This window comes from Citrus sinensis, chromosome 2, assembly GCF_022201045.2.
Source record: "Citrus sinensis cultivar Valencia sweet orange chromosome 2, DVS_A1.0, whole genome shotgun sequence".
NCBI classification, from domain to species: domain Eukaryota; kingdom Viridiplantae; phylum Streptophyta; class Magnoliopsida; order Sapindales; family Rutaceae; genus Citrus; species Citrus sinensis.
This window is the reverse complement of record NC_068557.1, coordinates 26,720,357-26,748,229: the sequence shown is the minus strand read 5'-3', so window position 1 is coordinate 26,748,229 and position 27,873 is coordinate 26,720,357. Positions and strand designations below refer to the sequence as shown.

The 27,873-nt window shown below is 36.5% G+C and overlaps 3 protein-coding genes across 3 annotated transcripts in view; all 3 read right to left on the bottom strand.

The window, feature by feature from the left end:
• Positions 1-15,090, bottom strand: part of LOC127900340 (receptor-like protein 7) — a 33,589-nt gene extending 18,499 nt beyond the window's left edge. The window contains exon 1 of the mRNA XM_052434985.1: positions 13,201-15,090. Coding sequence (XP_052290945.1) covers positions 13,201-15,090 — 1,890 coding nt within the window. The remainder of the gene's footprint in view (positions 1-13,200) is intronic.
• Positions 15,091-18,583: 3,493 nt separating this feature from the next.
• Positions 18,584-21,154, bottom strand: LOC107175585 (receptor-like protein 34). The gene is made up of 4 exons (XM_052434984.1): positions 20,037-21,154; positions 18,931-19,878; positions 18,768-18,847; positions 18,584-18,603 (listed from the first exon to the last, which is right to left on the bottom strand). The coding sequence occupies exons 1-4, from the start codon at positions 21,152-21,154 to the stop codon at positions 18,584-18,586; spliced, it is 2,166 nt and encodes a 721-aa protein (XP_052290944.1).
• A 2,024-nt stretch (positions 21,155-23,178) lies between these two features.
• On the bottom strand, positions 23,179-26,467 carry LOC102612925 (probable arabinosyltransferase ARAD1). The gene is made up of 3 exons (XM_006468430.4): positions 25,474-26,467; positions 24,588-24,953; positions 23,179-23,760 (listed from the first exon to the last, which is right to left on the bottom strand). Exons 1-3 carry the CDS (start codon positions 26,356-26,358, stop codon positions 23,572-23,574), a joined length of 1,440 nt encoding a protein of 479 aa, XP_006468493.2. The 5' UTR covers positions 26,359-26,467; the 3' UTR covers positions 23,179-23,571.
• Between the last annotated feature and the right edge of the window lie 1,406 nt (positions 26,468-27,873).

Here is a 27,873-nt window from a genome sequence, read left to right as displayed (position 1 = left end):
CTTCAAACTCCCTCATAGAGCTGTGAAATTTATTGGAACGGAGAACAAGAACCTGGAGCTCTGGAAGATTTCCCAACCAGTATGGGAAAACATCTGTTACCTTGTTGTTCCCGATATCTAGAACTTCAAGCTTAGTACAATTGACCAAGGACTTAGGGACCGGTCCTTCCAGTTCATTGTTGTTCAAGTTAAGAGTCCTTAGCAAATTGGCTTCTGCAAATGCTTCAGGAATGGTTCCATTGAGTCTATTATTCCGCAGATCCAACACTCTAAAGTTTCCGATGCACTCGGGAATAGTGCCACTGAACCCGTTATCGGAAAGATCAAGAACTTCAAGGGTACTACTACTGCAGATCGATTGAATAATCTCTCCTGTAAATTGATTGTTCGAGGCCAAAAGGAATTGCAAGCGAGGTGGAGGAACTGGAAGTGGTCCTTGTAGTAAGTTGGATTGAAGCTTAAGATACTTAAGGTTCTTCCAAGGAATCTGCTTCATTTCTGTTATGAAGTTGTGGGAAAGATCTAGAAAACTCAAAGTATCCTTTCCAACCTCCCACATCCAGTTTGGTATCTGACCATCGATATTGTTCTCAGAAAGGTCCAAATATGCTAATTCAAGAGATCTTAAGAAGCTTGGGAATGCACTAATGTTGCAAGCAGATAAACTCAGAATGAAAATTTGGGGAAAAGAAGAGTTGACTTTGGATGTGGTGCCAAATGATAGACTGTTGTGAGAGAGTTCGAGTGCTGCGAGGTTAACGAGCTTTGCAAGCATATAAGGCTCTACGATGCCACTAAAGTTATTTGAAGCAAGACTGAGATAAGTCAAATTTGCAAGTTCAAATATTGAACTTGGAATTGAGCCATGCAACCTATTATTAGTCAAATAGAGTTTTCGCAATGATTTACTTGGAAATGCATCAAGATGGCCAGTTAGTTGGTTATCACTGAGGTCTATATCCCGCAATAATGGAAGAGTGAATAACCAAGATGGTATTGTCCCACTGAGGGTGTTATTATATAATCTGAGAACTGCTAAATTTTGAAGCCCACTTCCATGAGAAGGAATTGAACCGGTAAGTTGATTATTTGAGATGTCTAAACGTGAAATTCTGGTTAGATTCATAATATCTGGGAATTGACCATCAAAACTGTTGCTTCCAAGATCTACATCGGTTAGCTGGTGAAGATTTGAAAGAGATGGTGGGATATGACCACTAAAACTTTTAAAGGAGAGGGATAAAACAGCAAGTTGTGTAACATTACCTAGTGATGCAGGAAGAAATCCATAAAAGTTGCATTGGGAAAGATGCAATTCTCGCAAGTGCCTCAGGTTGCAGATTGAATCAGGTAGCTGTCCGGAGAACCTTGTGCCAGAGACATCCAAACACCTTAAGGGGCTTGTCCAGTTGGACCTGGGAAAGACACCAGACAGATTTGAATTGAATTTTAAACGAACCATCTGTAGGTTTGACAGGCGGAAGATGTTCTCGGGAAATTCACCTTGGATTCTACAATAAGAGAGACTTAGAGATGTCAGAGAGGAAGATAGATTTTTCAAGGTACCTGGTACTACGGTAGACATGTCTACGTAATCAAGAAAGAGTAGTTGTAACTTGGTCACATTTTGAACTAATGCTTCCATAACTGGGTTTTCAAGCCTCAGTGTAGTATAGGTAGAGAGGTCAAGTGAAACTAACTTACTCAAGCGGGATATTTCAGAAGGAATTGAACCCTCAAAGTTGGAATAAGAGAGGTTAAAGTGTGTCAGATTAAGGAAACGGCTAAAACCGGAAGAAATCAGAGAGAGATTGAAATCGTTGTTAGCAAGGTTGAGCTTTTGTAGGTGAACAAGGTCAAAGAGACTTGTGGTCGAAGGGATACTGCCGTAAAGCCCACTGCAGCTAAGGTCAAGGCTAATGACATCACCTGTGGCCATATCACATGTTACTCCCTCCCACGAGCAGCAATCAGTACCCCATTTCCAGGACATCGTTTTTGGGTATGCACGGCAACGGCCAAAATAATAACGGTTGAAGGAAAAGAGTTGCTTAAACTGGAGCAGTGCCAAACTCTGTTCCTGAGGACACTGTTTTACATAACTCTGAGTATGCAAAAGCAATAATTGAAGACAGAAGAAATGATAAGACCACGTTAACTGATAGGTCCCAGTCAGAATTAGCGGAAACAACAAGCAAATAATTTGTTCTTCTTAGGGCGAGAACTACCGCAATTGTTAATTGAATTAGATAAAAGTCTGATACCCTTTTTATTGAAATATTCGAGTCTATTTATAGAACAAAATTAATGAAATAAAGTAGTTAAAATCAATTAAACCACTTAGCTATAATTTCGAAGTAAATAATAATCTTAAAGGAAACATGATTAAATTTGAATTCTTTATCAATACAGTTTGACTAGTAAGCTTTCCGTTGATTTTTTGAAGAGTCCTTAAAGGAACGTGATGCCCACCTCATGCATGGCTTGCATGGTTACTTGCATGTGCTCATGCATTTTCGTTATTGGCTTGCATGGTTGCTTGCATGTGCCCACGCATATTCGCCATATTTGCTGTTGGGTTTTGCTTCTCATTCGGACTTGCGTATGCTCTTATCATTACCCCCTCCTCGAAAAGAACCCTTGTCCCCAAGGGTTAGTGAAAGAAACCGCTGATGGATTATTGTCGTGTCTTCCCATGTTTCACTCTCAAGTTTTGTAGTTGCTGCAGATTCTTCATGTATGTTCTCTTCATCTTCGGCTTCAAGGATTAACAACTGTGGTTTTGTGCACTTATGACCTGCAGTGAATTTATCATTACAATTAAAGCACAAACCTTGAGCTCTTCGCCTTTGCATCTCCTCCCAAGGAAGCTTTTTAATTGGTATTGTTGGTGAAGCGCGGTTGTTGACGATTTGTGGTGGCGGTGAACGGCTGAAATTCGGTGATCTCACCAGCCTCTTCTGTCGCTGAAATTGTTCATCTCTCATTCTTGCCAAACTGATCGCTTCCTTAAGAGTTCTCGGTCTGAACAGCCGGATTTCCTCAGATATCTCGGGTTTCAGTCCTCCCATGAATGTGCCGACAAGAGCCTTTTGAGTCCACCTTTGAACCCGGTTGCCAAGCCTCTCAAATTCTTTCTGGTAATCCCGAAGAGTGCCGGTTTGCTTGACCCTAGATAGCGCCTCGTCGAAGTCCTCGCAATCGGTTGGCCCAAACCTCGCCCATAGCTCCTCCATGAAGATTTCCCAAGTAACGTCTCGTCCTTCCTCTTGATAAGATTTCCTAAGCCACTGCCACCATTGGTTAGCTTCTCCCTCCAAGTGGAATGAAGCCAAGACAACTTTTTGGTCTTCTGTTGACCCTTGGTATTCGAAGAATTGATCGACGTGGTTGAACCACTCGATGGGGTCGTTGCCGGCATAACGTGGGAACTCCAGTTTTGCCACTCTTGATTGAAACTGCTGCCGTCTGCCATCCTTGTCTTCTCGGTTTGGTCGCGATGTTGCTATGTTGTTGTTGATGCTAGGTGCGTCTTTGGATGTATGGAAAGACTCCACAAGTTTGCTCAAGGTTTCTTCGATGTGAGCCAACTTGTCGTTAACTCCTAACTCCATGCGCTGCATCTTATCTTGCATCTCCCCGAGCTCTGTTTCTATCCGTTCGATGCGTTCCTTGTTGGTTGTCATCCTTGCCTAGCTCTGATACCAATTGATAGGTCCCAGTCAGAATTAGCGGAAACAACAAGCAAATAATTTGTTCTTCTTAGGGCGAGAACTACCGCAATTGTTAATTGAATTAGATAAAAGTCTGATACCCTTTTTATTGAAATATTCGAGTCTATTTATAGAACAAAATTAATGAAATAAAGTAGTTAAAATCAATTAAACCACTTAGCTATAATTTCGAAGTAAATAATAATCTTAAAGGAAACATGATTAAATTTGAATTATTTATCAATACGGCTTGACTAGTAAGCTTTCCGTTGATTTTTTGAAGAGTCCTTGAAGGAACGTGATGCCCACCTCATGCATGGCTTGCATGGTTACTTGCATGTGCTCATGCATTTTCGTTATTGGCTTGCATGGTTGCTTGCATGTGCCCACGCATATTCGCCATATTTGCTGTTGGGTTTTGCTTCTCATTCGGACTTGCGTATGCTCTTATCATTAACCATCTCATTTTTCTGTAACAAATTATTATTTAGAGCAAATTTGATTTTATTTTGAGTACAAGATGAATATCGTCGGGTCACTATAAATAGTAGAACCCAATTTCCGTGACATTAGCTTCAATCCAGGTACGTGACAATTAGAGGCATAAAGCAGGGTTACGCATCCACCAATGTTATGAAATCCGACTAAATAAAATATCAAATGAATTAACAACTTCATTTTGAAAGCAATGTTCTTTTCAATTGAAGAAGTACAACTGGCTGCAAAAGCCGCTCCCGTTTATAATATTTTAGTTTTTTGATGTTTGGCTGGCCGGTGGCTGCCACTTGGCAGTAGAGAGAGCACTATTAGACAATAACAAAGGCTGATACTGAATTGTCAACTGTATAAGACTTGTCTTTGATCAGCCAATATTTAAACTCAATACAGTTCCTGTACTTAATAAGCATTTTACAGTAAAATTATAGTGACCGCGCCGGCCTCCCCACATTACTTAACCAAGCTGATCATCATTCAAATCTGTGGAGACAAGCATCGCATTTTGTATTGCGTAATTTGAGTTTGTGAAACGACAACAGTCTTAATTGAACAAAAGAAATCAAGTGAATCGTGTTCCTTCTAGATTGACACAGAACTCGAATCGTGGCAGCCTTTTATTCCGCAAATTGGCACCAAACGGTAATTACCATCGCATGCATCATAAGGGAGAAACCAATCCTAGTTTACTTTTGAGTTGGACTATTGTTATGCCCCAAAATCCTCTTAAAACCCTTTCACTGAAATTTACAATATCAACCCTAGAATGCGTCATGTCTTTCAAGAAAAAAATAAAAATAAAAAGCACTGCATCACGAGGCATGATCATCATCTTTATCCATCAAAACAATTCTCTCTTTTTATAATTTTACAAATTATGAGAACCTATGCAAAAGAAAAAAAAAATGCAGAAAAAAAAATCTCGAATATATATTATTGAGTTTCTATGTTTCAAGTTAAATGATGATAGAAATCGAAAAGCAAATGGCAAGTTAAAAGGCGAAGGAATTCAAAAATTAAAATGATTCCTATTAATTGTATTAAAGCTTCATGCTAATTAGTGAAAGAATTATGAGTTAAAAATAGTTTTTTTTTTTCCAACGGCAATTGGAGAAAAAAGAAATTACGAATACACAGTGTTACTTTTAAATTAAAAGGATGTTACTAAAAGTAGTGCAATTTACAAGTACTTTTAATGAGGTGTTTTTAGAGGGGTGCAAATAGTTCCACTCTTTACATTTCTATACTCAGTGCTCACTAATTTGATATTTGTACTTACGCAACATAACTATTTATTTTAACATAAAACTCCATTTGATACACCTTTTCAAGTAAACCTTATTTAATTAGAGATTGGAACTTTTACAAATAGAGTTTTTACCTAAAAAAATTTAGTTGTTTGATTGTCAATAAGAGATTTTATTAAAAATTTATGAAATTATTTTATTAGGCAAGTTTTTTAAAATTATGTTATAAAAAGAATAAAATAAGATTGTCAAATAAATAGAGGATATATTAGATATTTAACATTTAAAAAAAGCTTTTTAACCTCTACTCCCAAATGGGAGCCCAAAAATTGAGTTTTTGCTACTAGAAGCAAATTGTTTATTTAAGCTCTAAAAACTCACCAAAAAACAACCAAACAACAATAAAATTTATAATAAGAGCTTATAAGATTAAATAAGTACTTATGACCATTAGATAAACTATATCAAATAGGCAATAAATATTAATTACATTAATCTGTGCCATTCCAAAAGGACAAACTCGTTACAAAAGATCATCACTTGCACTTTCGGATTAATTTCTTCTTCCATTGCCTTTTCTGAATCTCACCTTCTTGGACAGTTGGATTAATTCCTCTCAAACATATTCACAAACCATAGTAGTCTACCTGACACAAAAATATGTATCTAATAGATAGGTCAATCACCAATCCAGATGCATAAGCCATCGTGGCAACATTCTAATCAAACCAACTTGAAGTGTCATCATCTTCTTCTACTTGATCTAGTGTCTTATCTATAATATCTTAGGTAAATCCCACATCAACAAAGTACATGAGAGATACTGAGTTTATAAATGGATCCGCACCTTAATTGACAAGATGCGGTGATATGAGTTGTAGGATTGAGTTATGACAGATGGTATCTTCTACATGTTTAAGAATGAAAGAGATGTTAGATTTATTAATTGCAAAGGAATTTTTCCTATAAGGTTGTTGGAAGACAAGTCCAATGATTCAAGGTTTGTATATCATATGAACTTAGAAAGGGGATTAATAAATTAATTATTTTGTAGCAATCTTTGTAGGGTTCTTGTCATCACTTCGTATTAAAGCACCTGACTATATACCATATGCATGATACAGAACAGAAATAATTATTATCTTTCTACAAACTGTCAAAGTAAAGACTTTAACTTCCATTCTTGAACCATGGCAGCAGCCATGGTTGAACATGACCAAATTTGTTGATCAAATTTGGTGGGTAAGCCACCAAATTTGATCAAACTTAAAGACTCTTAGGCAAGTTTTTTGCATATAAATAGGAGATGCCCTTCCTTTATTTTAATGATCCCAGAGAGAAACATTCAAAGTTGTAAAATCTAATGCAAGTTAAGCATTAAGTGAGTATTAGGAAATTTTAGTATTTTGGGTGTATCTGGGGCTTGGGTGAGAGAAAATTTATGAGAGTGTGGTTGTAATAATTTTTCACATAGTGAATATTTTTTCTCTGGTTGTCTTTTTGACAACGGCCGTGGTGTTTCTCAGGATTTGGAGCTTTCCATGTAAATCTTGTGTTGTGTGATTGGTATATTCTCCATTTAATTTTTCTTATTAATTTGTTGCTTGATAAATTGCTTGGAGAGATCTTGGGAGGAAACTCAATTTCCTAACAGTTGTATCAGAGCCAGTGATTGAAGTTTTGATGTCGGGGCACTGTTCACGTATATGGTACTGTTCACGTATACGGTACTGTTCACGTATACGGTACTGTTCACGTATACGGTACTATTCACATGAAGCAGTGGGAGCCAATCCAAACAGTCCGTGGTGAAAAGTAAAAGCTGATCTGCAAAGCAAATATGTCAGGATTGAAATTTTCAAGTCCGGTGAAATTTGAAATAGAAAACTTCGATGGGAGAATTAACTTTGGCTTGTGGCAAGTTCAAGTCAAAGATGTATTGATTCAATCTGGGTTACACAAGGCATTAAAGGGGAAGTCATCCCCTGCTTCCAGTAGTGGCTCTGGAAAAGCTAGTATAAGTGATGAAGATTGGGAAGAATTAGATGGTCGAGCTGCAAGTGCCATACGACTGTGTCTAGCAAAGAATGTTCTTGTAAATGTAGGAAAAATTCCTACAGCGAAAGAACTTTGGGAGAAACTAGAAAAGTTGTATCAGACAAAGAGCATCTCAAATCGATTGTACCTGAAGGAGCAATTTCACACACTGCGAATGGCTGAAGGTACAAAAATTTCCGATCACCTCAGTGTTCTCAATGGTATTGTGTCAGAACTAGAAGCCATTGGAGTTAAAATTGAAGATGAGGACAAGGCGCTTAGGTTACTATGGTCACTTCCAACTTCCTACAAACACTTGTTACCTACTTTGATGTACGGGAAGGAGACAGTAGATCTTGAAGAAGTTACTAGTACTTTACTCTCAGAAGAAAGAAGACTGAGTGGTGAAAGTACTAAAACTACAGATGTCTCAGCTTTGGCAGTTGTAGGGAATTGGCAGAAAGATAAATCTAAGAAGAAATGAGTCTGCTGGGGGTGTGGACAATCGGGCCACTTAAAAAGAGATTGTCATAGTAGAAATGGAGCAGGATCGGCAAGTGGCTCCAGATCAGATACTGATAGTATTGCTAGTGGTAAGTCTCTCATCATCGTGGGAGACGATGATCCCTTGTAAAATAGATGATGATGACATCCTCATGGTATACCGCTAGTACCATGAAAGGGGATGTTTTACTACTAACGGGTCCACAAGATTTACACACAAGGCATGGTTGGCATTGATGCAGGGTGTGTGGTGGAATTTATGTCGATGGCTGATGAATTTCCAGGAAAGCCAACATAGAAGTTGCACCATAAATTTCAGCAGGATGTTTCGACATGTGCCGACGTAAAATTCTTAGAATTGGTAATTAATTCTAAGTGGTATACTCTTTTATGGTGGAGTATGATAATTCTCTATGTTGAGAATTATGACTAAGGTGAAGACAATAAGGGTGGTGTGGAGATTGATTGATTCTCAATCAAATCTCCAAGTGGGATAATGTCAAAGTAAAGACTTTAGCTTCCATTCTTGAACCATGGCAGCAGCCATGGTTGAACATGACCAAATTTGGTGGGTAAGCCACCAAATTTGATCAAACTTGAAGACTCTTAGGCAACTTTTTTGCATATAAATAGGAGATGCCCTTCCTTCATTTTAATGATCCCAGAGAGAAACACTCAAAGTTGTAAAATCTAATGCAAGTTAAGCATTAAGTGAGTATTAGGAAATTTTAGTATTTTGGGTGTATCTGGGGCTTGGGTGAGAGAAAATTTATGAGAGTGTGGTTGTAATAATTTTTCACATAGTGAATATTTTTTCTTTGGTTGTCTTTTTGACAACGGCCGTGGTTTTTCTCCGGATTTAGAGTTTTCCACGTAAATCTTGTGTTGTGTGATTGGTATATTCTCTATTTAATTTTTCTTATTAATTTGTTGCTTGATAAATTGCTTGGAGAGATCTTGGGAGGAAACTCAATTTCCTAACACAAACACATTATCCCTCTAGTACAGATTTATATAAATAGTTTGTGAAAAATACCCTACGTGGGAATTGAAAAATGCAGTGAATCCATTTATCCTTATGATTGCATTTTCTTTAGATTGGCACCGTACTCAAATCATGGAAGCCATTTCTCCAGCAAGTTTTTGTTTCTACAAATTGGGCAACTTTCAATACATATTTTTCATCTCACTGGTTTGAAGTGGCAAGGATGATACCCTATATTGATCCATTTTCTATTCTTTTGTTGAAGAGATACTTGTTTGTTTATTTCATTTTTTTTTTCTGTTAGATCTTGATGTTTTAATCTCATTGGCTTTCTCTAGTTTCATTGTCCTTTTCTTCAAGTTGAATGGTTTGAAAGGATACTTGTTAGGAACAGGCAGACCTGTTTAGTTTGGAAGAAAAATTTCATAGAACCTCAAGGGAGGCTACTGACGGTTGTTTGCACAGGTTTATGATTCTCAAAATGTGCAGGGAGGCGTAGCTGTAGATAAATTTTGAGCTAGCAAGGCCTGTAATGTGACTCTGTCTGAACACTCGTTTAATTAAGTCTCTCGTTTTATAAATTTTAAATCTTCGATTTTTATTCAAATAATTCTCAAATTAAATCTCTTTTAAAAAAAAATATTTTGAAAGCCACTTAGTCAAGCTTAAAAACATTTTGCTAAACTTGTTATATGAATAAATGAAGAAATATATATATAAAAGAAAAAAGCTAAACTTTTTTAATATGAATGAATGAAGGTTTTTTCTTTTAACTCAGCCAAGCCTAGTTTACTTTTTATGCTAACTAATTTTTTAAAATTTTTATTATTCATGCGCAAAGAGTCAACATCTATTAAATATGAAAAATAGAAAATAAATCTTAATCATTAAATACGACCAACACCACCTGTGACAATATTCTTGAAAGGTCAACAAAAAATCATATCAGGAGATCCAAATCTGTATCGCTTTTATTCTTACAACACCAAAAGAAAAACAGGCAATTAAGAGCATCAATTCATTATTAAGAAAAAAAATCAATTTCACCAAGTAATTAATTTCTTCTTACTCTGCCTCTTCTGATCCCCCTTATTCTTACCTTCTTGGATTGCCACGTCACAACCATCTTCATAAACCATAGTGGTTCTCCTGATGCGAAAACCATGTATCCAATAGACAGGCCAATCACCAATCCTGATCCATAACCGATCTTAGCGAATTTCCAATCCAACCAGCTGCTTGAACTCTCAGCTTCTTCATCTTCTTCATGGAATGTTGTTGGACAAATAGATGTTTTGCAGTGATTTACTTGGAAATTCATCAATATGGCCAGAGAGTTGGTTATCACTGAGTCCCACATACTCCAATTACGGAAGAGAGAATAACCAAGATGGTATTGTCCCACTGAGGGAGTTATTGTTTAAACGGATTAAGACTAAATTTTGAAGCCTACTTCCATGAGAAGGAACTGGACCTGCTAGTTGATTGTTTGACAGGTCGAAAAAAGAAACTTGTGTCAGATTGACAATATCTGGAATTTCACCAACAAAACTGTTGCTTGAAAGATCTAAACAGGTTAGCTGCACAAGATTTGAAAGAGAGGATGGGATATGACCGCTAAAATTGTTGTGCATGAGGTGTAAAAGAGTAAGTTGTGTAAGATTACCAAGTGATGCAGGAACAGGCCCAACAAATTGGCTGTAACCAAGCATCAATCTTCTTAACAACTTCAGATTGCCGATTGAATCAGGCAACTCTAAGAAACTTGTTTCAGAGACATCCAAATACTCTATGGGGCTAGTCCAGTTGTTTGCCGGAAATTTGCCAGCCAAAGAAGGATTTTGGCTTAATCGAATCATCTATAGATTTGGCAGGTGGAAGATGTTCATTGGAAAGTTTCCTTGCAGTAAACAATCAGAGAGACTTAGAGACGTTAAAGAAGAAGATAGATTTTTCAGTGAATCCGGTACTACGGTGGACATTTCCAGAGAATCAAGAGAAAGTACTTGTAATTTGGTCATATTTTGAACTAATGCTTGGAAAACTGGGGTTTCAAGACTCACTAGAGGATTGGAAGAGAGATCCAGTGAAACTAACTCACCCAAGAAGGAGATTTCATATGGAATTTTACCGTTAATATTGGAGTCAGAGAGACTAAAGTGTGTTAAATTTCGGAAACGGCTAAACCCAGAGAAATCTCAGAGTAATCAAAATCGTTATGAGAAAGATTTGAGTGTTTGTAGATGAAGAAGGTGAAAGAGACTAGTGTTGGAGGGGATATTGCCATAGAGCCAACTGCGACTAAGGTCAAGGCTAATAACATTACCTGTCGCCATATCACATGTTACTCCATCCCACGAGCAGCAATTTGTGTCCTTTTTCCAGGAGATCATTTTTGGGTAAGAACGTTGACAAACGAAAGAAGAGTCTCCATCAAAGGAAAAGAGTTGCTTAAACTGGATCAATGCAGAACTCTGTTCATGAGGACAGTGTTTTGCATAACTCAGAGAATGCAAGAGCAATACCTGTAGAGCAAAGAATTGATAAGACCATGTTAGCAATCCCAATTTTCTGTATGAAACAAAAATGATTGATTAATTGAATTGTGTTGTATGGTAAATGCAGATGAAGGGTCAGCGGTCAGCGTAAATAGAACTCATTTCCTGAATATATCAGCTTCATATTGTTGCAGTAACATCACCCACGCGTTGGTCGCCGAAGACTTCTGGTATATTAGCGTGGCCCCTTCCGAAAAATATAGAAAGGTGGCACCACTTTTAAGCTGATGAATAAAAATAGCTTGGTCATCAATTCTTTAAGTCGGTTTTTGTCTCTAGTGGGACCTACTTCTTTCTCATTGCTGGAGTTGAAGCTTCTCAAAAGCCATCATTCCAGCTAGAGGTGGCAAAAATACCTATTCAGTCCGGATCTGGACCGTACCGGGGTGTTGTGCATTGGGTATTATCTGGTCTGGATATAAAATCGTGTTAATTTTGGACATCACTTGATAAACTTGAAACCTAAATTTTATTAAAAAAAATTATAAAATATATAATTTTTTTGGAGCTTGCAAATTGAGACTCTCACAAGGATTTGGTCTCTAATGCTAACCAGCTTATTTTATCATTTAAAATAATAATAATAATGACTTCACTTGATAATTGATACGGATGCTTCCTCTATTGCAAGAGAGTGCTCGCTGATTTTACAAATTTTCATTTTTCTTACTCACGCGACAGAACTATTTATTTCACCATCAAATATCAAATACATTAACTCGTACAATTGCAATGGACAAAATAAAAAGAAACAGCATCACTTGCACCGACTTGTTAATTTCTTCTTCCTCTGCCTCTTCTGATCGGCCTTGTTCTCACACTCTTCTTGGATTGCTTCTTCTCAAACATCTTCACAAACCATAGTGGTCTTCCTGTTACAAAAACCATGTACCCAATAGACAGGCCAATCACCAATCCAGATCCATAACCCATCTTGGCAACTTTCCAATCAAACCAGCTTGAAGTTGTTGGCACTAGTTCTGGGGGTCATCTTTGCCACATTGTTTTGTCAATGGGAATCCACACAACCCCAAGTTGCCAATATATGAATGGTTTTGAAATGTACTAAATTGGGGTCCTTGAGGTATAGGTCCTTCAAGTTGGTTGTAGGAAAGGTTTAAGACTGAAAGGTATGTTAGACTTGTCAACTGCATTGGAATTTTTCCAGAAAGGTCGTTTGAAGACAGGTCTAACGATTCAAGGTTTATCAAATTTCCCAGCGAAAATGGAATACGCACTGTAAGGTGGTTGTGAGAAAGATTGAGGAGTCGAAGTGAAAGAAGGTTTCCAATTACTTCAGGAATCTCCCCATGAAAATCATTGCTTGATAAGTCAATGGTTGTGAAAACAGTGAGAATCTTCTGCAGTTCGATCTCAGCTCCTTTAAGTGTCACCACTACAGAATCCTGATAAAAAGTTTCACCCACGTATTGCAATTTCCTTTCAGTTTCACCAACATTCCTCATCCCATTTAGATTTTCAAAAAACCTTGCTGGCAAAGGACCAGTAAAATTGTTGTGTGAGAGATCAATGATTCTCAACTTAGGAAATGATTGCTTGGCTTCAAACTCCCTCATAGAGCTGTGAAATTTATTGGAACGGAGAACAAGAACCTGGAGCTCTGGAAGATTTCCCAACCAGTATGGGAAAACATCTGTTACCTTGTTGTTCCCGATATCTAGAACTTCAAGCTTAGTACAATTGACCAAGGACTTAGGGACCGGTCCTTCCAGTTCATTGTTGTTCAAGTTAAGAGTCCTTAGCAAATTGGCTTCTGCAAATGCTTCAGGAATGGTTCCATTGAGTCTATTATTCCGCAGATCCAACACGCTAAAGTTTCTGATGCACTCTGGAATAGTGCCACTGAACCCGTTATCGGAAAGATCAAGAACTTCAAGGGTACTACTACTGCAGATCGATTGAATAATCTCTCCTGTGAATTGATTGTTCGAGGCCAAAAGGAATTGCAAGCGAGGTGGAGGAACTGGAAGTGGTCCTTGTAGTAAGTTGGATTGAAGCTTAAGATACTTAAGGTTCTTCCAAGGAATCTGCTTCATTTCTGTTATGAAGTTGTGGGAAAGATCTAGATAACTCAAAGTATCCTTTCCAACCTCCCACATCCAGTTTGGTATCTGACCATCGATATTGTTCTCAGAAAGGTCCAAATATGCTAATTCTTTAAGAGATCTTAAGAAGCTTGGGAATGCACTTATGTTGCAAGCAGATAAACTCAGAACGAAAATTTGGGGAAAAGAAGAGTTGACTTTGGATGTGGTGCCAAATGATAGACTGTTGTGAGAGAGTTCGAGTGTTACGAGGTTAACGAGCTTTGCAAGCATATAAGGCTCTACGATGCCACTCAAGTTGTTTGAAGCAAGACTGAGATAAGTCAAATTTGCAAGTTCAAATATTGAACTTGGAATTGAGCCATGCAACCTATTGTTAGTCAAATAGAGATTTTGCAATGATTTACTTGGAAATGCATCAAGATGGCCAGTTAGTTGGTTATCACTGAGGTCCATATACCGCAATAATGGAAGAGAGAATAACCAAGATGGCATTGTCCCACTGAGGGTGTTATTATATAATCTGAGAAATGCTAAATTTTGAAGCCCACTTCCATGAGAAGGAATTGAACCGGTAAGTTGATTATTTGAGATGTCAAAATATGCAACTCTGGTTAGATTCATAATATCTGGGATTTGACCATGAAAACTGTTGCTTCGAAGATCTACATTGATTAGCTGGTGAAGATTTGAAAGAGATGGTGGGATATGACCACTAAAACTGTTAGAGGAGAGGGATAAAACAGCAAGTTGTGTAACATTACCTAGTGATACAGGAAGAAATCCATAAAAGTTGCATTTGTAAAGCTTCAATTCTCGCAAGTGCCTCAGGTTGCAGATTGAATCAGATAACTGTCCGGAGAACCTTGTGCCAGAGACATCCAAATACCTTAAGGGGCTTGTCCAGTTGGACCTGGGAAAGACACCAGACAGATCTGAATTGAATTTTAAACGAACCATTTGTAGGTTTGGCAGGCGGAAGATGTTCTCGGGAAATTCACCTTGGATTCTACAATAAGAGAGACTTAGAGATGTCAGAGAGGAAGATAGATTTTTCAAGGTACCTGGTACTACGGTAGACATGTCTACATAATCAAGAAAGAGTAGTTGTAACTTGGTCACATTTTGAACTAATGCTTCCATAACCGGGTTTTCAAGCCTCAGTGTAGTATAGGTAGAGAGGTCAAGTGAAACTAACTTACTCAAGCGGGATATTTCATAAGGAATTGAACCCCCAAAGATGGAGTAAGAGAGGTTCAAGTGTGTCAGATTAAGGAAACGGCTAAAACCAGAAGAAATCAGAGAGAGATTGAAATCGTTGTTAGCAAGGTTGAGCTTTTGTAGGTGAACAAGGTCAAAGAGACTAGAAGGGATACTGCCGTAAAGCCCACTGCAGCTAAGGTCAAGGCTAATGACATCACCTGTGGCCATATCACATGTTACTCCCTCCCACGAGCAGCAATCAGTACCCCACTTCCAGGACATCGTTTTTGGGTATGCACGGCAACGGCCAAAATAATAACGGTTGAAGGAAAAGAGTTGCTTAAACTGGAGCAGTGCCAAACTCTGTTCCTGAGGACACTGTTTTGCATAACTCTGAGTATGCAAAAGCAATAATTGAAGACAAAAGAAATGATAAGACCACGTTAACCATCTCATTTTTCTGTAACAAATTATTATTTAGAGCAAATCTGATTTTATTTTGAGTGCAAGATGAATATCGTCGGGTCACTATAAATAGTAGAACCCAATTTCCGTGACATTAGCTTCAATCCAGGTGCGTGCGTGACAATTAGGGCATAAAGCAGGGTTACGTATCCACCAATGTTATGAAATCCGACTAAATAAAATATCAAATGAATTAACAACTTTATGTTGAAAGCAATGTTCTTTTCAATTGAAGAAGTACAACTGGCTGCAAAAGCGGCTCCCGTTTATAATATTTTAGTTTTTGATGTTTGGCTGGCCGGTGGCTGCCACTTGGCAGTACAGAGAGCTACACTATTAGACAATAACAAAGGCTGATACTGAATTGTCAACTGTATAAGACTTGTCTTTGATCAGCCAATATTTAAACTCAATACAGTTCCTGTACTTATAAGCATTTTACAGAAAAATTATAGTGACCACGCCGGCCTCCCACATTACTTAACCAAGCTGATCGTCATTCAAATCTGTGGAGACAAGCATCGCATTTTGTATTGCGTAATTTGAGTATGTGAAACGACAACAGACTTATTTAGAACAGAAGAAATCAAGTGAATCGTGTTCCTTCTAGATTGACACCGAACTCGAATCGTGGCAGCCTTTTATTCCGCAAATTGGCACCAAACGGTAATTACTATCGCATGCTTCATAAGGGAGAAACCAATCCTAGTTTACTTTTGAGTTGGACTATTGTTATGCTCCAAAATCCTCTTAAGGACCCTTTTACTGAAATTTATAATATCAACCCTCCAATGCATCAAGTCTTTCAAGAAAAAAATAAAAAGCACTGCGTCATGAGGCATGATAATCATCTTTATCCATCAAAACAATTCTCTCTTTTTATAATTTTACAAATTCTGAGAACCTATGCAAAAAAATAAAAAAATACAGAAAAGAATATCTCGAATATATATTATTGAGTTTCTATGTTTCAAGTTAAATGATGATAGAAATCGAAAAGCAAATGGCAAGTTAAAAAAGGAATTCAAAAATTAAAATGATTCCTATTAATTGTATTAAAGCTTCATCCTAATTAGTGAAAGAATTATGAGTTAAAAATAATTTTTGTTTTTCCAACGGGGATTGGAGAAAAAAGAAATTACGAATCCACAGTGTTACTTTTAAATTAAAACGGATGTTACTAAAAGTAGTGCAATTTACAAGTACTTTTAATGATGTGTTTTTAGAGGGGAGCAAATAGTTCCACTCCTTACATTTCTATACTTAGTGCTCGCTAATTTGATATTTGTACTAACGCAACAGAACTATTTATTTTAACATAAGGTTCCGTTTGGTACACATTTTCAAGTAAACCTTATTTAATTAGAGATTAGAGCTTTTACAAATAAAATTTTTACCTAAAAAAATTTACTTATTTGGTTGTCAATAAGAGATTTTATTAAAAATTTATAAAATTATTTTATTAGGTAAGTTTTTTTAAATTATGTTATAAAAAGAATAAAATAAGATTGTCAAATAAGTAGAGGATATATTATATATTTTAACATTTAAAAAAACTTTTTAATCTCTACTCCCAAATGGGAGCCCAAAAATTGAGTTTTAGCTATTAGAAGCAAAATTGTTTATTTAAGCTCTAAAAACACATCAAAAAACAACCAAACAACAATAAAATTTATAATAAGAGCTTATGAAATTAAATAAGTACTTATGAGCATTAGATAAACTATATCAAATAAGCAATAAATATTAATTACACTAATCCGTGCCATTCCAAAAGGACAAACTCGTTACAAAAGATCATCACTTGCACTTTCGGATTAATTTCTTCTTCCATTGCCTTTTCTGAATCTCACCTTCTTGGACAGTTGGATTAATTCCTCTCAAACATATTCACAAACCATAGCAGTCTACTTGACACAAAAATATGTATCTAATAGATAGGTCAATCACCAATCCAGATGCATAAGCCATCGTGGCAACATTCTAATCAAACCAACTTGAAGTGTCATCATCTTCTTCTAGTTGATCTATTGTCTTATTTGTAATACCTTAGGTAAATCCCACATCAACAAAGCACATGAGAGATACTGAGTTTATAAGTGGATCCGCACCTTAATTGACAAGATGCGGTGATATGAGTTGTAGGATTGAGTCATGACATATGGTATCTTCTACATGTTTAAGAACGAAAGAGATGTTAGATTTATTAATTGCAAAGGAAATTTTCCTATAAGGTTGTTGGAAGACAAGTCTAATGATTCAAGGTTTGTATATCATATGAACTTAGAAGGGGGATTAATAAATTAATTAATTTATAGCAATCTTTGTAGGGTTTTTGTCATCACTTCGTATTAAAGCACCTGACTATATACCAGATGCATGATACAGAACAGAAATAATTATTATCTTTTCTACAACACATTATCCCTCTAGTACAGATTTATACAAATAGTTTGTGAAAAATACCCTACGTGGGAATTAAAAAAATGCAGTGAATCCATTTATCTTTATGATTGCATTTTCTCTAGATTGGCACCGTACTCGAATCATGGAAGCCATTTCTCCAGCAAGTTTTTGTTTCTACAAATTGGGCAGCTTTCAATACATATTTTTCATCTCACTGGTTTGAAGTGGCAAGGATGATACCCTATATTGATCCATTTTCTATTCTTTTGTTGAAGAGAAACTTGTTTTTTTATTTAATTTTTTTTTTCTGTTAGATCTTGATGTTTTAATCTCATTGGCTTTCTCTAGTTTCATTGTCCTTTTCTTCAAGTTGAATGGTTTGAAAGGATACTTGTTAAGAACAGGCAGACCTGTTTATTTTGGAAGAAAAATTTCATAGAACCTCAAGGGAGGCTACTGACGGTTGTTTGCAGAGGTTTATGATTCTCAAAATGTCCAAAGAGGCGTAGCTGTAGATAAATTTTGAGCTAGCAGGGCCTGTAATGTGACTCTATCTGAGCACTCGTTTAATTTAGTCTCTCGTTTTATAAATTTTAAATCTTCGATTTTTATTCAAATAATTCTCAAATTAAATCTCTTTTTTTAAAAAAAAAAATTATTTTGAAAGCCACTTAAGTCAAGCTTAAAAACATTTTGCTAAACTTGTTATATGAATAAATGAAGAAATATATATATAAAAGAAAAAAGCTAAACTTATTTAATATGAAGGAATGAAGGTTTATTCTTTTAACTCAGCCAAGCCTAGTTTACTTTTTATGCTAACTAATTTTTTAAAATTTTTATTATTCATGCACAAAGAGTCAACATCTATTAAATATGAAAAATAGAAAATAAATCTTAATCATTAAATACGACCAACACCACCTGTGACAATATTCTTGAAAGGTCAACAAAAAATCATATCAGGAGATCCAAATCTGTATCGCTTTCATTCTTACAACACGGAAAGAAAAACAGACAATTAAGAGCATCAATTGATTATTAAGAAAAAAAAAATCAATTTCACCAAGTGATTAATTTCTTCTTACTCTGCCTCTTCTGATCCCCCTTGTTCTTACCTCCTTGGATTGCCACGTCACAACCATCTTCATAAACCATAGTGGTTCTCCTGATGCGAAAACCATGTATCCAATAGACAGGCCAACCACCAATCCTGATCCATAACCGATCTTAGCAAATTACCAATCAAACCAGCTGCTTGAACTCTCAGCTTCTTCATCTTCTTCATGGAATGTTGTTGGTGCTTCATCATTGCCGCATTTTTTGGTCAATGGAAATCCGCACAACCCCAGGTTACCAATATAGGAATCTTCTTGAAATGTATTGAACTGGGGTCCATGAGGTATAGGTCCATCAAGTCGGTTGTGGGAAAGGTTTAAGACTGAAAGAGATGTAAGGCTTGTCAATGGCTTTGGAATTTTTCCAGCAACGTTGTTTGAAGAGAGGTCTAAGGATTCAAGCTTCGCCAAATTTCCCAGCGACGATGGAATTTGCCCTGTAAAGTGATTGTGAGAAAGGTTGAGAAGTCGAAGCGAATGAAGCTTTCCAATCACCTGTGAAATCTCTCCATCAAAACCATTGCTTGAGAAGTCGATGGTCGTGAAAACAGTGAGAATCTTCTGCATTTCAATCTCAGTTCCTTTTAGTGTCACCACTACAGAATCCTGATAATATTCTTCACCCAAGTACCGCAATTTGCCTTCATCTGCACTAACATTCCTCATGGCATTTAAATTTTCAAGAAACCTTTCTGGCAAATAACCACTAAAATTGTTGATCGAAAGATCTAAGATTCTCAACTTAGGAAACGATTCCTTGGGTTCAAACTCCCTCACAGAACCGTGAAATTTATTGGAACGGAGAACAAGAACCTGCAGTTCTGGAAGATTTCCCAACCAATACGGGAAAGCATCGTTTATCTTGATATTTCCAATATCTAAAACTTCAACCTTTGTACAGTTGACCAAGGATTGAGGGATCGCTCCTCCGAGTTCATTGTTGTTCAAGTTAAGAGACCTTAACCAATTGGATTCTGCAAATGTTCCAGGAATGCTTCCATTAAGTCTATTATTCCGCAGATCCAACACGCTAAGTGAGGGGCTAAAGTTTCCAATGCACTCTGGAATGGTGCCGTTGAGCCTGTTATTGGAAAGATCAAGAACATCAAGGGCAATAATATCGCAGATAGAATGAATAATCTCTCCTGTGAATTGATTATTCGAGATCAAAAGGACTCTCAAGCTAGATGGAGGAACTGGAAGTGGTCCTTGAAGCAAATTGAACGAAGGTCAAGATACCCAAGATTCTTCCATGGAATCTGCTTCATCTTTGTAATAAAGTTGTGGGAAAGATTTACATAACTCAAAGAATCCTTTCCAATCTCTGATATCCAGCTGGGAATCTGACCATCGATCTTGTTCTCAGAAAGGTCCAGATAAGATAACTCATCTTGAGTTCTTAGGAATCTTGGGAAAGCACTTATGTTGCAAGCAGATAAACTCAAATAGGAAAATTTTGGAAATGGAGAGTCGATTTTGAATGTGTTGCCTAGTGATAGGCTGTTATGTGAAAGATAGAGGTATTTAAGCTTAATGAGCTTTGCAAACATATAGGGCTCTACAATGCCACTGAAATTGTTTGAATCAAGTTGGAGATCAGTCAGATTCACAAGTTCAAAGATTGAACTCGGAATTGACCCCTGCAACCTATTGTTGGACAAATAGATGTTTTGCAGTGATTTACTTGGAAATTCATCAATATGGCCAGAGAGTTGGTTATCACTGAGTCGCACATACTCCAATAATGGAAGAGAGAATAACCAAGATGGTATTGTCCCACTGAAGGAGTTATTGTTTAAACGGATTAAGACTAAATTTTGAAGCCTACTTCCATGAGAAGGAATTGGACCTGCTAGTTGATTGTTTGACAGGTCGAAAAAAGAAACTTGTGTCAGATTGAAAATATCTGGGATTTCACCAAAAAAACTGTTGCTTGAAAGATCTAAATAGGTTAGCTGCACAAGATTTGAAAGAGAGGATGGGATATGACCGCTAAAATTGTTGTGCATGAGGTGCAAAAGAGTAAGTTGTGTAAGATTACCAAGTGATGCAGGAACAGGCCCAACAAATTGGCTGTAACCAAGCATCAATCTTCCTAACAACTTCAGATTGCCGATTGAATCAGGCAACTCTGAGAAACTTGTTTCAGAGACATCCAAATACTCTATGGGGCTGGTCCAGTTGTTTGCCGGAAATTTGCCAGCCAAAGAAGGATTTTGGCTTAATCGAATCATCTGTGGATTTGGCAGGTGGAAAATGTTTATTGGAAAGTTTCCTTGCAGTATACAATCAGAGAGACTTAGAGATGTTAAAGAAGAAGATAGATTTTTCAGTGAATCCAGTACTACGGTGGACATTTCTACAGAATCAAGAGAAAGTACTTATAATTTGGTCATATTTTGAACTAATGCTCGGAAAACTGGGGTTTCAAGACTCACTAGAGGATGAAAGAGAGATCCAGTGAAACTAACTCACTCAAGAAGGAGATTTCATATGGAATTTTACCGTTAATATTGGAGTCAGAGAGACTAAAGTGTGTCAAATTTCGGAAACGGCTAAAACCAGAAGAAATCTCAGAGTAATCAAAATCATTATGAGAAAGATTGAGTGTTTGTAGATGAAGAAGGTGAAAGAGACTAGTGTTGGTGGGGATATTGCCATGGAGCCAACTGCAACTAAGGTCAAGGCTAATGACATTACCTGTCGCCATATCACATGTTACTCCATCCCATGAGCAGCAATTTGTGTCCTTTTTCCAGGAGATCATTTTTGGGTAAGAACGTTGACAAACAAAAGAAGAGTCTTCATCAAAGGAAAAGAGTTGCTTAAACTGGATCAATGCAGAACTCTGCTCACGAGGACAGTGTTTTGCATAACTCAGAGAATGCAAGAGCAATAACTGCAGAGAAAAGAATTGATAAGACCATATTAACAATCCCATTTTTCTGTATGAAACAAATATGATTGAATCGTGTTGTATGGTAAGTATAGATGAAGGGACAGTGTTTTGCATAACTCAGAGGATGCAAGAGCAATAACTGCAGAGAAAAGAATTGATAAGACCGTATTAACAATCCCATTTTTCTGTATGAAACAAATATGATTGAATTGTGTTGTATGGTAACTATAGATGAAGGGTCAGCGTTCAGAATAAATAGAACTCATTTCCTGATAGTATTAGCTTCATATTGTTGCAGTTACGGCGCCCACGCCTTGGTCACCGGAGACTTCCGGTATATTAGTGTGGCCACGTGGCCTTCCGAAAAATGCAGAAAGGTGGCTCCACTTTTATTCAGTTGACTAAGCTGATGGATTAAAAAACCTTGGTCATCAATTCTTAAAGTCCTTTTTTGTCTCTAGAGGGACTTCTTGCCCTTTGCTGGCTGGAAGCTTCTCAATGAGACAACAGCTATCATTCTAGCGTCCTTTTTTTGTCATTTTATGAGTTTTTCCTTCTCGGACAACTTTGACTTTTCTCTCACTTAAATTTAGTTGAATGGTGATATTTTTGTCATTATATATATATATATATTGTGGTGATTGCAAGGATTTTTTTTTTTTATATCGTAAATTTTTTATATTTTTTTCTGGGTTAAAGATGTCATATAGAGCTCTATCTCACATAAAAAAACACTCAAAATGATATAAATGAAAAGTTTATTATTGTCAAAAGAAAATATCAATTAGAATCTCGCAATTCGTATTACAATAAAATTAAGGATTAGATCCAAATCAATATCAATTCTAAGAAGCAAGCAAACTGAGAACATTTTTTTGCCAAAATTCCATAAACATATCAAATGTATTTAATTTTAATTTAGATAATTATTAATTTATAAAGTAAATGAATCCTCTAAGACAATACAATGTTTTTTAAAAAAATATTATTTATAAATTTATAGAAACATTAGTTTACTATTTTGGTCTCAAGTTAGAACCGGAAAAGACTATTCTTTAATCAAGTTTAACAATTTATAGAATATTAAGTTATCGAGATTATACTTTTATTTCATTTCTTTCGAATATTCTTAATTTAAAAAAAAAATCTATCCTAAACTAAAAAAAATTAAAATATTCCTCTAATTGATGCTTTCCCTGAACCCAAAAATATTCGACTAAAAACTAATTTGTTTACTTAGCTTGAATAAGATACAAGCTGTCTCGATCAAAAAGCAAGTATAAAATGCGAGACTCAAGATCGACCACCAGATTTACAGAGTGAAGAGACCAATTACAGTCTCTACAATATAATCCTCGAATAAACTGCAACCATATCAAATGTTAGAGCTGGCTGCAAGATTAATTAAGCAACAACAAACCAGCTGTACTAAATAGTGTATTTGAAGATATAAATTAACAAACAGACATAAAATAGACCAGATTAAAGAATCAAAACGATTGTTTTTTCATTTATTCTCTGCTATGTACAAATCAATCATAATTACAACTACAAAGTTGCATTTTCCAGCTTCATATTCTGTTCTTGATACCATAAGAAAGTGATGATACAAATAAAATTAGAACAAATATACAACATCAATTACGTGTGAAAGAAAAATTTTCATTGAGGCATATTAACCTGGTGGTAAACAGGGGAAAAAAAGGCTATGGAAGAAATGTGGGTACCTTCAACTTTGAAACAGTGCGTAGACTTGCAGACACATTCTTCCTCAATCTTGCCCAGCCCCACATAACGATCTCTACCCGCACATATTTGGAGTAATTTGGGGCAGTTTATAAGCTTATTGATTTGTCAATCAAATATAGAGGTGGATCACAAGGAGGTAATGAGCCCAGACTGGTTTGTACAGAGAGAAGAGCAAACTGGCTCACTTGACTCTCTCCTGACGAGCCGTTTGTCACGATTAATCATGATTTTAATAAGAGGTAGCTTCTGTGAGACTTCACGCCAAATTTCATTTACTGCTCCATTTGGATGGTCATATATAAAGTATCTCTGCACCTGAATCACATAATTTAATAGAGTACTTCAATGAAGATGCTTTAAACAAGTGTATGTATTGAGTCTACTACGACAACTAAATGAATTCCAAAATGCTCAAATATAAAACTTATTATGATGTTAATGGGAGAGAAAATTGTAGTTGCCTTATAGCAGATTACATATGGACATAAACACAAAAGCAAAATAAGTGTGATTATTATTATTTTTGGATGTGTGTGGGGGGGGGGGGGGGGGGGATTGTTATTTAGGGAACATTTAAATACTTAAATACCCTTATAACAAGAGGAAGAAACTGCACAAAGCTATTTCTATGATAACAATAAGCAAAGAAGATGCTATGTACACATATCTACTGACATTTGACATGGTTGAGTGTGCACAAAAAGAAATACGGCCAGAAACTCAAACTTCCATTCATTTCTTGAACAAAACTGATTGACTGACACCAAAAATACATGATTGATGTTTGAGAATGTGAATATATGGACCATAAAACTAATTACATCATAATTCCTAGTCAATGGGTGTGATTCTCTCAGGTAAATAAAAACTTACTATATAACAAGACTTAAAACCATTTTTCATGTTTTCTAGGTTGTAACTGAGATATAGTACTTATATGAACAAACAGGGCATAGTATTTAATTAGCATGCCAAGAAATATTACAAAGGATTCATCTCATTTATTTTCTCTACAACTCCTCAAGTTGAGGAGAATCAAGCATCAAAATTTCACCGTCAACACCAGCAAAAGATGCAAATATCAAGACAGCAAGCCTTAATATCAGAAGATTAAAATTACAAGACATACAAGTAACACTTACCTTTTTAAGCTCTCTCTGATACTCCAGAATCCTATCAGGAGTTACTGCTCTCAGAGTTGAAATTAAAAAGCCAGGCTTGGTAGCAGCAGAGGTCTCTACAAAGACTGCAATCTTTCTATAGTCTATAACATCTTCGAATGGCAACTCAATACTATCACTTACTATCACAGGCACACACAGGCTAACTATAGCATCAAAGAGTCGGCAAGCTGATGGTGTATCACCAGCAGGATTCAAACAGAATTTTGATGTATGCATCCCTTGTGTGGCTGCACGTCTACTCTCTCTGGATTGTGTTCCATGTTTTATTACAACATCCTCTTCAGTTTCAAGAATGTTGAAAAGCAAATCACGAATTTTGCCTCCCTAAAAGCACAAAGAGAAAGTAAGCCCCAGAAAAAGATAAAAATCATCAGATCCGGGACACAAGCCATAACCACAAATCCGAGTCCAGAGAATACAGTTCTTGCAGCAAACATAAAAACTCTTAAATGTGGTGGTTGCATTCAGAAACGAAAGAAGAAATAGAGGCTCTATGACAACCAAAAGGATATAAACCATGAACTTATTTCAACAAGTCTGGAGGAAAAAAATGTGAATTTTGTATGCTGCTGGATACTCAAAACAGAACAAATCATAACAAAGAAGCGAGCTCCCCACTAAGCAACTAAATAGAAGGTAGATTATCACCTAACGTCCACAAGTTTCTTTATTTAAATAGACGGTAGATTATCAGAAGAAGTATGCTAGACTATTCGTACACAATAGTGTCCATACAACCAATTAAATGCTATCCAAAACTAAAAATACAGGCCTTCAACTAAACCTTACAAGAATGAATGCACAAACAAAATTGAAAGGAAACAAACAAATGATAACAAATTACCTCTTTTCGATAACGATTGCCCATGAAGAACAACAAAGTGTTCCGATTATCAACCCTGGGATCACCCGTGTACGTATTAATCCTATGTGAGTACGGAATCACCACATCCTTAACCAAGGACCCCTGATCAACCCTTAATCTCCCGAAATCCGAAACCAGCAAAACAGCATTCTTGATCCGATCCATGACCCGCAACATCGCATTCGGATCACCCGCTATAATCACGTGATCCCTTCCGTTATTCCTCCTCCAATACTCCTGCTGCTCCAGCCACTCCACGAGCTCCTCCTGCATTTCCTCATCGCTGTACCGATGCGCCGCGGCAGGCCCGCCAACGTTCACTACTAAACTCAGCGACGAGAAAACCGGGACGAAGAAGAGATCCGCCTCGCCTGGGTCAGTGACCTTCACGACGGGGGATCCGACCCGCTCGGATTCGGGTCCGCTCAGATCCGAGAACACGTACCACTCCCCCATGTGCTGGTGGCCCGGGTACTTCAGCATTGACACGTCAGCAACCGGGCCAACCAAACCGCCACGCGCCATCGAGTGCTGTTCGATGATGCCGTAAGTGAACTTTCTGGGGAGATTGTACATGTAAACTTTGACTTTGGAAGATTTGAATTCAATGTTTGAGTTCTGCTGGCTCAGTTTGTTAAACGCGGGGTCGGCGTCGGCGGCGACTGGGGGAGAGAAGAAAGTGTTGACGAAAGCGTAGACGGCGAGGATAAAGAGGGCTAGGACAATTAGCGTTTGTTTGAGGAGAGAAGATTTTCGCGCCATAAGGGAAATTGGGGTTAGGGTTTTGTGAGACTGGGAATTGGGAATTGAAGGAAGGGGAGGCGGGGACATGGGTGGGGAAATGGGTTTGGGTTTTCTGTTCATGTTTTGGTGAGCCGAAGCCCTGAGCCGGAAGTGAGCTCAGCTGGAGCCTGGTGCTGTGGGGCTTTGGATGCTTGGGATATTTTTTTGTGTTAAGGAAATTTCTATTATAGACTTAATCTTCTGAAAGCTTGTGAATTTGATAAATTTCAATTTAGCTCTTGGGGTGAATTGTGTGTCCTTTAGTTAATTATTGGCTGATTTGACGGTGACAAGGATGTTTAAACGCTGGTGAAGAATGTAATTATCATATATGATTAAGAAATTAGAAAATATTGTTGTTGATAATTTGATATTAGGGTATCTAAAAAAAAAAAGAAAAAGAAAATAGAATATAAATATAAATAAATTCTAATTGCAAATTTTTTAACAATAGAATTAGGATTGAATTGTTTCAATAATGTAGATAGTTATATGCAAATGAAATTAGGTGATTATTTAACATATAAAAGGAAATAATTTAATTGTAATTAAGTTATTGGAAAAGTGGTATATACACTACAAGAGGAAACCTGTGTTGCAACTGTAGTACCGTGCCACAGTTGTATCCAACCGTTGGATGTCAGTAGACCCCACCAATCTAAGCACATCCAACGGCTGGATGTAACTGTAGTACGGTACCACAGTTGTACCGTAACCTGATCCTACACTACACATGTATATATTTCATTGTTACCGGTAAGTGAGTAGTATGGTTGTAAAACGGGAATCTATACCAATTGAATAGTTGCTTCTGTCAAACTCAAACTCAAGTTTGTTTTAGTTCAAAAGATTTGGCGGAATCTAACTTAGCTTATCAGTTTAGATACTGGGGTTTGAGATGTGGATTTAAATAAGTCAAATACTTAGAAATTTGATTTCGTTGTTAATTTTTTTTTTTTGAATTATGTTCTTAAGTTTAGTTTCTAACAAAAGTAACATGACAAAATATTATTAATTTATATTAGTGGTATTATAAACGTAAAATTTTGTTATCAATACACTATCTTACTAGATTTTTTTTTTTTAAAATATAAACTTATCATTATATCAGAACATAAATTTCAAAGAAACATGGTAAAGGCTGAGGAAACTCTTCCACCCATGCAACATAACACTACAAACTTAATTAAGGCATCCACTGTTTGGTTATAATTTTTCAACGCATGCTGAATCCGGAAATCATATTTTAGATATAGTAGAGGCTATAACTAAAAAATGATCTAAAATAACTCAATATAAATACTATACTGTCCGGATAGCAACGGAAGAACACACAACAAATTCGACTCAATAAACTGATGTAAAAAAAATCCTTTTCTTATTTATATAAAAATCATAAAAGTTCACTTTATAGACATTCAACAAATAATCCTAACTTAACTTATCAGTTTACATATAAGAGTTTGTGATGTTGATTTAAAAAACTTAAATCCTTCGGAATTAATTTCGTCCTTAAGTTTTTTTTTCTTCTTTTTTCCTCTCTTTTCTCTGGATTACATTCTTAAGTTTAGTTTCTAACCAAAATACCATGACAGA